The 14,785-nt window shown below is 31.0% G+C and overlaps 1 protein-coding gene and 1 pseudogene across 1 annotated transcript; both read right to left on the bottom strand.

The window, feature by feature from the left end:
* Positions 1–1,680: 1,680 nt before the first annotated feature.
* Positions 1,681–3,109, bottom strand: LOC134263383 (C1q-related factor-like). The gene is made up of 2 exons (XM_062745712.1): positions 2,917–3,109; positions 1,681–2,117 (listed from the first exon to the last, which is right to left on the bottom strand). Exons 1-2 carry the CDS (start codon positions 3,107–3,109, stop codon positions 1,708–1,710), a joined length of 603 nt encoding a protein of 200 aa, XP_062601696.1. The 3' UTR covers positions 1,681–1,707.
* A 6,838-nt stretch (positions 3,110–9,947) lies between these two features.
* LOC134263384 (complement C1q-like protein 2) lies at positions 9,948–12,084 on the bottom strand (annotated as a pseudogene).
* Positions 12,085–14,785: the final 2,701 nt, after the last annotated feature.

Consider the following 14,785-nt stretch of genomic DNA (forward strand, 5'->3'; position numbering starts at 1 on the left):
AAGGTTTTGGAGCAGATTCAATCTCTTATAAAGTATAGAAGGGTGTTTGATTGATATGGATAATAACAAATGAATTTTTAGTAAGTTGAAATTAAGTTAAATAAATGATACCTGCTTTAACTAGTTTTTCCGGTTTTTTATTTAGTTAATTTTTATTCATTATTGGTCAGAAAATTAAAATTTTCAGTGTATTTTCTTCTGTAAATAATACTTAATATATACCCCCTCGGCAAACAACACAGAAGTTTTGGTATGAATTTGCAAAATTAGAATTTGATTGATTGATTGTATATTGTTTAACGTCCAAAATTAGAATTTGTAATTCTAAAACTGAAGCTGCAAATGTATAGCTGGCTAATCTGAAAAAAATTGGACGACCATCCAATTTTTTTTTACAGGACAAGAGAGTTACAAATCTGCAAGTAATAAATTGATCTTTTTTGTTTCGCGAGTTGGCTTGGGAGACTGTTTTTACATTTTTCAACCTCTCCTGAACCACTGGTCTAAATTCAACCCAAACTTGCTACAAAGCGTTTTGGGGTAGAGAATCCAGGTATTCAAATAAATGAATGTCTTCTTTTGAGGGGGTGGATAATCAATCAAGAAAAGGCAAAAATAGGATGGGTGTCTTAAAATCTTATGAACCACGGGGCCAGAACAGATGAAACTTGTGAAAGCATCGTGAATAAATTAAAACTCGTTTTTTCAAGTCATGATCCCAGGGTTAGGTTTCATTTGGAAGCATCTTCTGGAAATGTATGTTCAATTTTGTTCGAATCTTTTTAAAAACAGCAAAGCCATAAGTCGTTTAGATATGGAAGCATCCTGAGGTAGTGAAGATTCAAGTTTGCTCGAATCATGACCCCCGAGAGCAGAATGGGGCCACAACAATTTTACATAGGTATTTAGAGTGGAAAATTCTTCAAAATGAACACCAAAGCTATAATTAATTGTATATATATGAAAGTATTTCCAATTAATGTAGATTCAAAAAATTCATTTAATATTCATCATAACCGGCCATGATAGATCGTCAAAGTCAAAGGTGAACTTTTTTTTAGAACACCAAGGCCATGATACCCAAGTAAGGAGGAAGCATCCTCACTTAGTGAAGATTTAAAAGGATATTCAAATCATAATCCCCGGGAATCAGGTGCGGCCACCTTAGACAATAAAAGTTTTACGAAGGAATATATTTTAGGAAAGATCTCCCAAAGGACATTTAAGCAATAAGATACTGCCACGATAGACAATCAAAGTTTTACAAAGGAAAATATACTGGGAATGATCTCCTCAAGGACACTGCTGTCCTTAATTAGTCATATTAGTATTAAAGCATTCTAAAGTAGTGTATAGTTAAATCTTACCCCTTTCCCGGGGGGGGGGGGGAACAGTGAGTGAAAAGTTTTACAAAGGATATACTTGAAAATCTGCAGTCAAAGAACAGCAAGACCAAAGTAACTCATATGAGCATTATGATCCATCAATCTCTTTTTTGTCAAACTTTCACCTTTTCATCGATCATTCATTCATAAAATCCCACTTTACCCGCATGCTTAGCGACGTGATAAGAAATAACCAGTGTATATAATGCATTCTGATTTAAGTTACACATGCAAAAAAGTAAATATGCAACATTTTTGTATTATATACATTTTTTTATTGTGACTGAACAAACTCTCTTTCTTAATTTGTTGGTCTTGGCTGCTAGTAAAGCAGAGTTCCGGTAAATCCTGAATGTACATTTTCCCATATGTCAACGCTTCCAGCATATCCTACGTTATCCACTTTGACATGGTCACCACGCTTGAGTTTTACTATCACAGTTCTGCTTGATAGACCCCAACGATTCTTCTCATGAACAGCCCTATAGGCTATCGCTACAGTTTGTTTGTTTACCTTTATGGCAAGCCAGGTTCTTACTCTGGTAAGACTATCAACAACAAACATGTACGTTCCTGCCACTGGACAAACGAACACTCTTGTTCTATCATCATATCCATTACCATCGTTTGTCAGAATTCCATCATATTTAACAGTGTGTCCTTGTCCAACAGTTAGCCGTTTGGTCTTAACATACACGGAGAAACTGATTCCTTGAGTTGGATTTGAAGATCCTGAAAATGTAGTTTTTAGATGAAAGATATTTTTTAAAAAGGTAAAAAAGGACTTCAGTAAAGCGACTGAAAAAAGATGTGTCTAGAGTTTTTATTTTTTATCCAATGATGCTTATTACCAAAGCAACTATATTAAATATTTCTGATCTTGGGCGTGTTTCTGACATTGGCCCTACATTGCCCGATCCTTGTTAACATTTTCTTGAAAAAAAAAGGGAGGTCCTTAAATATGCAATTTGATGAGAGAATACGATATATTGTTAATTGATCTTGAACATCTTTAGCCTAGTGTTTATTTTTTTTAATTTTGCATGCAACAATTCATCTACTTATATGTCTAAGTTCTATGTGCATTCTTCTTACTTTGACTTTATATTTTGCGTTTTTCTTCTTCAACTGATTTATCAAATTTATATATTTCCATTTCTGTTTACAGGTATCTCGTAGAAGATACAATGTGATATCAACAAAATCTTATTTGTATTGAAGAATCATACAGAATTCTTATTTTTGCAAAGGTTTTTGTTAGTTATTTTCAATCATGTACTTATAGATATATCTTATAGCATCTAGATATTGAATGGATAAAAGTCTTGACTTTTAAAATAAGATGACCTTGTTTTTCCTTAATTTTGATTAACTCTTATCCCTAAATGTATAATTGATTTTATTGCGTTATATAGTTCTTCCATTGGATATTGAATCAATTTTCTAAACTTTTCATGTTAGCAAAGAGTAATAATTTTCTTATAAAATACAAGCTTATGAATACTCGAATATTGATTTTTTTTTACTGTACCTGATGTTGAGAGTTTAACCAGTTCCTTCAGAGCTGTAGAGTCCAGTGTAACTGTAGCTTTAGCATTACTGTAGATCAAGGACTTTATGGAGTCCAGCTTTGTCCGTGTATCTGACAATGTTTCTCCTGACACAGCGTGATAATTAATCACAAAATATAGTATCAACATGAATGCTTGAAGATAGGTCATCATTTTTTTATGTTATCAAACGATATTCAAAGAAAAATAACGATAACATTTTAAACCCCAGGGACTATTTATATGATAAGACATACATCTGTGACAGTTAAAGATCATGCAATAAGTTCATCAAAATATTATATATCTTGTGGCTTAATGATTTTATGTTAGATTTTTGTTGTCCCAACTATTTCACCTAAAGCTGACTATATGTGTTATGGAGTCTTGGAGTCAGTAACTTTTTGACTCTCTTTCGCATTAAAATGAGACATTTCTTTCTTCCTTATTTAAACAAAAACATGTATACATAACCATCCCACCAAAATGTACATATCATTCAAAACATACATATCGAGGAGATAAAACACTTACTATCTTTTGGTATACTAATACATGTACATGTATATAAATTCCTTCATTTTCATTCATTTATTTTTTTTTTTTAGGAATACAAAAACTTTTTAAAAAAAATCTTTTTAGCTTTTGTAATGTAGACTACTTAAGGACAGATGAAACAAACAATTTTCTTCTTTGGAAGAGACTTAATTTCATGTCAGAAGTTTAGAAAAGTGGATGATTCTTTGAATTTTTTCTCCTAAGAACTGAAAAATGAAATAGACTTGGAAAATATTTCAATATAATTACAAATATGGATAAAACACACACTCAGTACAGGTTTACAGATGAGAACAAATTTTAGAATATCTGTTTTCACCTGTAAACCTTTACTGAGTGTTAGTTGTCTATATTTTTTTATTGAAATATTACTAATATTTTCCAAGTCTATTTTATTTTCCAGTTCTTAGGAGAAAACATTTTACAAATTATACACTTTTCTAAACTTGTGACATGATATAAAGTCTTTTCCAAAGAAAAAAAAATTTGTATTTTCTGTCCTTAAATTGACTTCTAGAATAAATTTTTTTTGTAATCAGAAAAGCACGACTTAAAATACTTTAATATATGAATGTTGAAATAATATAACACTGTACTCTTTCCTCATATTTTTTTTCAAAATCGAATTTGTGATTGCTTTGTATGAATTTGTTATACTATTGTGGATATTATACGTGTAATAAAGAATATAGATCTAAATGCTTTTATCATTTTTAAACATATTAGGATATCGAGAAGAAAATACGTACGATGTGTCAGTAAGTGAACTTCTCATGAGATATAAATGCAAAGAAGGCCTTTTTCGCTCCTGGTCTATCGTTTGGCAAAATTTACATTTCAGTATAGAATGATTAAGAAATCAACTCAACTTTCAAAGAGTTATCATAGAGAAAACAAGTAGGAATTGTAACTGTAGCCTTAGCATTACTGTAGATCATGGACTTTATGGACTCAAGCTTCGTCCGTGTGTCTGACTGTTTCCCTCCTGACACAGTTTGATAATTAATCACAAAATGTAGTACCAACATCAATACTTGAAGATTTGTCATCATGTTTTGATTTTTAACCGATATTCTAAGAGAAATTACATGTAAAACCAAACCCCATGGACTACATGTATTTATATGAAAAGACATACATCTGTGACAGTAAAAGATCATGCAATAAGTTCATCAAAATATCATATATATATATATATATATATATATATATATATATATATATATATATATATATATATATATATATATATATATATATATATATATATATATATATATATATATATATATATATATATATATTTGTGTGTGTGTGTGTGTGTGAATCAAATTGTTTTGATTAGTTTTCACACTTTATATAATTGATAGCTTTGATTGCTTGGGGTGTACATATTTTGAAAGCCTGAGTTATAATTACCGCATTTGATAATTCAACGAGATGCCGCCACATGCAGACATAATAAGCTTTGAGTTGTAACAAAAGAACAGCTGATTCAAAATCTCTTAAATCACTTGAGCTTAAATTATTCTGAAACCAGCGATTTACTGGACACACCAAATATTAACAATTAATTATGGAGTATGAAAATAATTATTCTCCTTGATTGCTACATATTTCGGGGGGTGAAAAAGAAAGTGTAAACTGGTGATTGACGGTGACGTATTTATTTGTCTTTGTGTGTGAATTCCCTATTAATTTTCGTTATTTTAAAATCGTAAATCTTTGACGATATCGAATGTGTGTATTGTAAATATAATGTCTCTATACAGTATTACTACTATCGATAAGTATAAAATAAGATAAATAAAAGTTATTGATACTTTTACCAAAAATCATCCGAGTAACCGGGTACTCGATCGAAAGATGAAGCGAGTAACCGGTTACTTAAAATCGTCCGATTTGCCAACACTAATATATATATATATATATATATATATATATATATATATATATATATATATATATATATATATATATATATATATATATATATATATATATATTATAACAGTAACTTGGTCCGAAGGGTCGTATCACGTCAATTTGACGGACGCGGATCATCATATCTAACGAGACGCGATCTTCGGATCAAGTTACTATTATAATGATAAATTTATTATATACCCCCTTATAACTAGCTAAATATAGCAAAATAAAACTTTAGAGATCATTTGTATAATATTTATTCATAAAACAAAGCATAATAACAATGGACTTTTTAACGCGCAAGAAAAATAACGTCATCAGTTTCAGAGAGTGGTGATATGGATTCAGAAAACCACAGTGTGGTGATCCGGAGAGTCGGATCACGACGTCACGTGATTGCGTTAAATTTACAGTAAAACTGAGTGATACACTTTAGGTATATAATAAATCATGTTACTTAATGATTTTATGTTAGATTTTTGTTGTCCTAACTATGCAATAAGTTTATCAAAATATCACTTTCTTTTTAAGCTATTTTAATGTAAGATAGTGAAATAGACTTTGAAAATATATTCATTTTTGTTACCAAAAGAGCATTGTTTAAAATACTTGAATTACTGATATAAGTAATAATACTGTATCCCTTTCTCATACATTTATATGCAAAATGAACATTTGCTACTTCTTTGTTTTAATTAATTATATCATTGTGGAATCATAGTTCCGTGATTGTTCTGTTCTTAATTCGTTATCTTTATTTTGCGTCTCAGCACATTTTTTAATTCAAGAAATGCCCCCCCCCCCCCAAAAAAAAAAATCTGAGAAATTAAGATAGAAAGATTCGAAAAGATACAATTAATTATCTTTAATTGTGTGAGCCCTGTACATAATAAAGTCTAAAAAAAAATACATAACAACTTGCTTTTTTATCTCTGATAGAAAAATCTTACATGTTGTTTTCGAAAAGGAAATATTCCCTAAAAAGAAATAACGCTGTAAGAAATTATATACTTTGATATTTCCGATTGAGAATGCTGTGTAATTTTATAAGAGCCCCTTTTGAAGACAATTTAATAAAATGTATACTAAATTATGTACATTTATCTCTGTTTAGTACTGAAAATTCTTTTCTTTTTTTAAATTCTTTTGTATCCCTTTTTTATTGAAATCATTTTCATTATGAAGTACAAATCTCAAACTTTACATTCTTATATACTCTTAATATTCTAATGATATCGAATACTAGTAGCTGCAAACATATTTTCCAAATGTATCTCAACATTTATGCGTTTTAAAAAATACATGCATTTTACAGAATCTTAGGTTATAAAGTTATGCAGATAAAAAAGACATTTCGTATATCCGTTTTTTTTTTTTTTTTTTTTTTTTTTTTTTTTGCGATGATCATGTTTTCGCTTGTTTTGCGACCATTTTTTAATTCGCAAAATATAAAACACACAGAAATTATATCAGCCAAATTTAGCAAATTTAGACCTGTACTCGGCAATAACGGCCTTTGAGCAGTAAGGAATTTTTCGCACCAGCATCCACTGGTTTATACGGCCTCATCCTAAGGGACGACTTCACACAAAGGATTCGCACCTGCGACGTTAGAGATCGATGTTCAGTTAAAAAGATTATCATTCAAATACTAGTAAAATGAATTCAAAAACATGTCTTTTTATGACTTTTCTAACAATTGGTAAAACTGACACAGGTGGATAATTTTATCAATATCAATTAAAAAAAAGGGGGCTAACTCTAGCCTTTTTCCTTTCGGATGGAACCTGACCACTTCTACATTTTGAACACAGAAGTTAATCGGCAATCACATCTAAGCTAATTTTCAACTATTTAAAGAAATAGCATCTAACCAAATAGCCTTGGAATTTGGCATAGCTTTTATTTCCTGTTTAACTAAATCAATTGAAATATATTCAGTACATATACCAATTAATGTTCTACTTTTCATACTGCTTTTCAATGTTCAAATGTGCTATTAATTGTTATATGTACCTTGACCTATGGAGAGAACGATTACAGACATTTATGTTGCTGTTCAATCCAATTCATATGTATATATAATGAAAAATGTATTTTAAACAAATATTCACTACAAAAAATTAATTACATAGTTTAAGGGTTCTCAAAAATTTCGATACATTTCTCTTTAACGTACAAACTGTCCATTTAAAATTGAGGATATTAACATAATAATCATAATAATAAGAATATAAATAAATGAAGTAAAATATAAATTGTGAATATCGATTCATTGATATCTGTTTTGTGTTTTGAATGTAGTACCGGTCTCATAATCAAAATTTCAAATCGCGACTTAATTTTCAACGGACTAGGGTCTAGATTCAACACCTTTGGTCTCAATTTTCAACGTTGAAAAACGACCACGGATCAATTTTCAACCCGGGTTAAATTCTTCGTTAAACCGGCTCACCCAAGTGTAACTTCAAGCCCTATCTGTACCAAACTTTAAGGGATGTTGCTTCTAGAGATTCACTGTTTTAGACTTGCTTAGAATGCTGGATTTCACATTTCTGGATGAGTGCCCAATTAAAGTTAAAAGTTTTGAAGCAGGCCCATTACATTGTACACTCAAGGCCTACCTAGACCAAAAGGATGAACACTCCACATTTAAGATTTGTTCATTTACTGGATTTTACCTACAGATTCTAGTTGAGTGACTAGGGTAAAGTTTTTGGCACTATCTTATATAGTTTAAGTCCAATTAATCGAATTATTCTTTTTGGACTAAACAATGATGGATGATGCATCTATAAAGATCTCCAACCCTATATTTGACAGGTACATTTCTGGATGAGTGGTCAAGTTAAAGGTTTTGGAGCAGATTCAATCTTTTATAAAGTATAGAAGGGTGTTTGATTGATATGGATAATAACAAATGAATTTTTAGTAAGTTGAAATTAAGTTAAATAAATGATACCTGCTTTAACTAGTTTTTCCGGTTTTTTATTTAGTTAATTTTTATTCATTATTGGTCAGAAAATTAAAATTTTCAGTGTATTTTCTTCTGTAAATAATACTTAATATATACCCCCTCGGAAAACAACAGAAGTTTTGGTATGAATTTGCAAAATTAGAATTTGATTGATTGATTGTATATTGTTTAACGTCCAAAATTAGAATTTGTAATTCTAAAACTGAAGCTGCAAATGTATAGCTAGCTAATCTGAAAAAAATTGGACGACCATCCAATTTTTTTTACAGGACAAGAGAGTTACAAATCTGCAAGTAATAAATTGATCTTTTTTGTTTCGCGAGTTGGCTTGGGAGACTGTTTTTACATTTTTCAACCTCTCCTGAACCACTGGTCTAAATTCAACCCAAACTTGCTACAAAGCGTTTTGGGGTAGAGAATCCAGGTATTCAAATAAATGAATGTCTTCTTTTGAGGGGGTGGATAATCAATCAAGAAAAGGCAAAAATAGGATGGGTGTCTTAAAATCTTATGAACCACGGGGCCAGAACAGATGAAACTTGTGAAAGCATCGTGAATAAATTAAAACTCGTTTTTTCAAGTCATGATCCCAGGGTTAGGTTTCATTTGGAAGCATCTTCTGGAAATGTATGTTCAATTTTGTTCGAATCTTTTGAAAAACAGCAAAGCCATAAGTCGTTTAGATATGGAAGCATCCTGAGGTAGTGAAGACTCAAGTTTGCTCGAATCATGACCCCCGAGAGCAGAATGGGGCCACAACAATTTTACATAGGTATTTAGAGTGGAAAATTCTTCAAAATGAACACCAAAGCTATAATTAATTGTATATATATGAAAGTATTTCCAATTAATGTAGATTCAAAAAATTCATTTAATATTCATCATAACCGGCCATGATAGATCGTCAAAGTCAAAGGTGAACTTTTTTTTAGAACACCAAGGCCATGATACCCAAGTAAGGAGGAAGCATCTTCACTTAGTGAAGATTTAAGGATATTCAAATCATAATCCCCGGGAATCAGGTGCGGCCACCTTAGACAATAAAAGTTTTACGAAGGAATATATTTTAGGAAAGATCTCCCAAAGGACATTTAAGCAATAAGATACTGCCACGATAGACAATCAAAGTTTTACAAAGGAAGATATACTGGGAATGATCTCCTCAAGGACAGTGCTGTCCTTAATTAGGCATATTAGTATTAAAGCATTCTAAAGTAGTGTATAGTTAAATCTTGCCCCTTTCCCGGCCGGGGGGGGGGACAGTGAGTGAAAAGTTTTACAAAGGATATACTTGAAAATCTGCAGTCAAAGAACAGCAGGAACAAAGTAACTCATATGAGCATTATGATCCATCAATCTCTTTTTTTGTCAAACTTTCACCTTTTCATCGAAGTGGTACATAAAATCCCACTTTACCCGCTTGCTTAGCGACATGATAAGAAATAACCAGTGTACATAATGCATTCTGATTTAAGTTACACATGCAAAAAAGTAAATATGCAACATTTTTGTATTATATACATTTTTTTATTGTGACTGAACAAACTCTCTTTCTTAATTTGTTGGTCTTGGCTGCTAGTAAAGCAGAGTTCCGGTAAATCCTGAATGTACATTTTCCCATATGTCAACGCTTCCAGCATATCCTACGTTATCCACTTTGACATGGTCACCACGCTTGAGTTTTACTATCACAGTTCTGCTTGATAGACCCAACTATTCTTCTCATGAACAGCCCTATAGGCTATCGCTACAGTTTGTTTGTTTACCTTTATGGCAAGCCAGGTTCTTACTCTGGTAAGACTATCAACAACAAACATGTACGTTCCTGCCACTGGACACACGAACACTCCTGTTCTATCATCATATCCATTACCATCGTTTGTCAGAATTCCATCATATTTAACAGTGTGTCCTTGTCCAACAGTTAGCCGTTTGGTCTTAACATACACGGAGAAACTGATTCCTTGAGTTGGATTTGAAGATCCTGAAAATGTAGTTTTTAGATGAAAGATATTTTTTAAAAACTTAAAAAAGGACTTCAGTAAAGCGACTGAAAAAAAGATGTGTCTAGAGTTTTTATTTTTTATCCAATGATGCTTATTACCAAAGCAACTATATTAAATATTTCTGATCTTGGGCGTGTTTCTGACATTGGCCCTACATTGCCCGATCCTTGTTAACATTTTCTTGAAAAAAAGGGAGGTCCTTAAATATGCAATTTGATGAGAGAATACGATATATTGTTAATTGATCTTGAACATCTTTAGCCTAGTGTTTATTTTTTTTTTATTTTGCATCCAACAATTCATCTACTTATATGTCTAAGTTCTATGTGCATTCTTCTTACTTTGACTTTATATTTTGCGTTTTTCTTCTTCAACTGATTTATTAAATTTATATATTTCCATTTCTGTTTACAGGTATCTCGTAGAAGATACAATGTGACATCGACAAAATCTTATTTGTATTGAAGAATCATACAGAATTCTTATTTTTGCAAAGGTTTTTGTTAGTTATTTTCAATCACAGGGGCGGACCCAGCAATTTTTGAAAGGGGGGGTTCCAGGGTTATGCCCCTCTAACCCCCCTCCCCCAATACATATTCTCAAGCAAAGATTCACAGACGTGTATGGAAAGATCTAAGGTTGTGGTAAATACTATCTTTGTTTTATGTCCTCAAAAAAAAAAAAAGCGTACCCCCATTCCGAACAAAACAAAAACAAGAACAAAAAAAAAATAATAATAAAAAACTACGGAAGCCTTACAATTGGATGGATTCGTATCACTTCCGAAGATTATAAAGAATTTTCTTTAAGAATTTGAAAAACCTTTTCGAGGTGGGGTGTGGGTGGCATGGGCTTTAAAACAAAGAGTTACATATGTTAGTTCGTTCAATTGATCACGATATGATAAAAACGGTACATATATATAGCCAACACAGCCAAAGATCGCGGGAATCTAATATCAAATTAAACCTCGCATGTTACATATCATACACAAGATATATAAATATAAGTAGAATATTTTCTACCATTCTCTCATAAAAAATATAATAGGTGATTGGAGGAAACTATTACTAAATTGTGAGAATCTATCTATTCAAGCAATAAATAAATAAAACGTACAAACATATAATCTCGGAAAACGTTTTATCCTCTCTCATTCTCTCTCTCCACTTGGCAAAAAATAAAGGGGGGTTCCAACCCCCGGAACTCCCCCTCTGGATCCGCCAATGAATCATGTACTTATAGATACATCTTATAGCATCTAGATATTGAATGGATAAAAGTCTTGACTTTTAAAATAAGATGACCTTGTTTTTCCTTAATTTTGATTAACTCTTATCCCTAAATGTATAATTGATTTTATTGCGTTATATAGTTCTTCCATTGGATATTGAATCAATTTTCTAAACTTTTCATGTTAGCAAAGAGTAATAATTTGCTTATAAAATACAAGCTTATAAATACTCGAATATTGATTTTTTTACTGTACCTGATGTTGAGAGTTTAACCAGTTCCTTCAGAGCTGTAGAGTCCAGTGTAACTGTAGCCTTAGCATTACTGTAGATCAAGGACTTTATGGAGTCCAGCTTTGTCCGTGTATCTGACAATGTTCCTCCTGACACAGCGTGATAATTAATCACAAAATATAGTATCAACATGAATGCTTGAAGATAGGTCATCATTTTTTGATGTTATCAAACGATATTCAAAGAGAAATATCGATAACATTTTAAACCCCAGGGACTATTTATATGATAAGACATACATCTGTGACAGTTAAAGATCATGCAATAAGTTCATCAAAATATCATATATCTTGTGGCTTAATGATTTTATGTTAGATTTTTGTTGTCCCAACTATTTCATCTAAAGCTGACTATATGTGTTATGGAGTCTTGGAGTCAATAACTTTTTGACTCTCTTTCGCATTAAAATGAGACATTTCTTTCTTCCTTATTTAAACAAAAACATGTATACATAACCATCCCACCAAAATGTACATATCATTCAAAACATACATATCGAGGAGATAAAACACACTAAACTAATACTGTATACAGGGAAATTTTCGCTCCCCCGTTTTATTTTCGCCCCTTTCGCCCTCTTCTCGATTGGGTGAATTTAAAACGGGGTGAATTAAAATTACACAGCATAATTTGTTAAACAGAACTATGACTGGGCGAATTTAAAACGGGGCAAAATTATTTGCAAGTGCAAAAGGGCGAAAATAACACGGGGCGAAATTAACCCTGTATACAGTACATGTATATAAATTCCTTCATTTTCATTCATTTATTTTTTTTTTAGGAATACAAAAACTTTTTTTAAAAAATCTTTTTAGCTTTTGTAATGTAGACTAATTAAGGACAGATGATACAAACAATTTTCTTCTTTGGAAGAGACTTAATTTCATGTCAGAAGTTGATGATTCTTTGAATTTTTTCTCCTAAGAACTGAAAAATGAAATAGACTTGGAAAATATTTCAATATAATTACAAATATGGATAAAACACACACTCAGTACAGGTTTACAGATGAGAACAAATTTTAGAATATCTGTTTTCACCTGTAAACCTTTACTGAGTGTTAGTTGTCTATATTTTTTTTATTGAAATATTACTAATATTTTCCAAGTCTATTTCATTTTCCAGTTCTTAGGAGAAAACATTTTACAAATTATACACTTTTCTAAACTTGTGACATGATATAAAGTCTTTTCCAAAGAAAAAAAAATGTATTTTCTGTCCTTAAATTGACTTCTAGAACAAAATGTTTTTGTAATCAGAAAAGCACGACTTAAAATACTTTAATACAGGAATGTTGAAATAATATAACACTGTACTCTTTCCTCATATTTTTTTTCAAAATCGAATTTGTGATTGCTTTGTATGAATTTGTTATACTATTGTGGATCTTATACGTGTAATAAAGAATATAGATCTAAATGCTTTTATCATTTTTAAACATATTAGGATATCGAGAAGAAAATACGTACGATGTGTCAGTAAGTGAACTTCTCATGAGATATAAATGCAAAGAAGGCCTTTTTCGCTCCTGGTCTATCGTTTGGCAAAATTTACATTTCAGTATAGAATGATTAAGAAATCAACTCAACTTTCAAAGAGTTATCATAGAGAAAACAAGTAGAAATTTTAACTGTAGCCTTAGCATTACTGTACATCAAGGACTTTATGGACTCAAGCTTCGTCCGTGTGTCTGACTGTTTCCCTCCTGACACAGTTTGATAATTAATCACAAAATGTAGTACCAACATCAATACTTGAAGATTTATCATCATGTTTTGATTTTTAAACGATATTCTGAGAGAAATTACATGTAAAACCAAACCCCATGGACTACATGTATTTATATGATAAGACACACATCTGTGACAGTAAAAGATCATGCAATAAGTTCATCAAAATATCATATATATATATATATATATATATATATATATATATATATATATATATATATATATATATATATATATATATATATATATATATATATATATATATATATATATATATATATATATATATATATATATATATATTATTATTATTATTATTATTATAACAGTAACTTGATCCGAAAGGTTGTATCACGTCAAGTTGACAGGCGCGGATCATCAGATCTAACGAGACGCGACGCGTCTTTTTTTATCTGAAGATCCGCGCCTGTCAACGAATGATAAATTTATTATATACCCCCTTATAACTAGCTAAATATGGCAAAATAAAACTTTAGAGATCATTTGTATAATATTTATTCATAAAACAAAGCATAATAACAATGGACTTTTTAACGCGCAAGAAAAATAACGTCATCAGTTTCAGAGAGTGGTGATATGGATTCAGAAAACCACAGTGTGCACGTGGTGATCCGGAAAGTCGGATCACGACGTCACGTGATTGCGTTAAATCTACAGTAAAACTGAGTGATACACTTTAGTTATATAATAAATCTTGTTACTTAATGATTTTATGTTAGATTTTTGTTGTCCTAACTATGCAATAAGTTTATCAAAATATCATATATCTTGTGTAAGACTGCTTAATGGAAATTACTGAAGTTACAGGAATAAAGTCAAAAATCAGGAGATGTTTCACTAAGTAGTTTCATTAACTTAACTGAACCGAAATTCAAGTGAGTTTCTCTGATCACTTGTTGTCTGTTTGTCCTCCTGTTAACTAGTTTTCATTTCAAAGCTCTTCAAAAGCATTGGACTAAATTCAACCAAACATGCTACAAAGCTTCCTTCAGTGAATGGAATTTAAGTTTATTCAAATAAACGGGCCATGTCTTTTTCAAGCTGAGCTGAACAAGAAGAGGCAGAAATGGGATTAGTGTCTAAAAAAAATTATGAACTCA

Source organism: Saccostrea cucullata, unplaced genomic scaffold (assembly GCF_032062105.1).
Source record: "Saccostrea cucullata isolate Sc308-1 unplaced genomic scaffold, CSIRO_AGI_Scuc_v1 ctg5015, whole genome shotgun sequence".
In the NCBI taxonomy this organism is placed as follows: Eukaryota; Metazoa; Mollusca; class Bivalvia; order Ostreida; family Ostreidae; genus Saccostrea; species Saccostrea cuccullata.

Bases quoted from the DNA above. Each gene is read 5' to 3' on its own strand.
- LOC134263383 (XM_062745712.1), bottom strand. From the start codon at position 3,109: ATGATGACCTATCTTCAAGCATTCATGTTGATACTATATTTTGTGATT. The intron at 2,118-2,916 runs GTACAGTAAAAA...CTACATTTTCAG, and splicing joins GGTTAAACTCTCAACATCAG to GATCTTCAAATCCAACTCAA.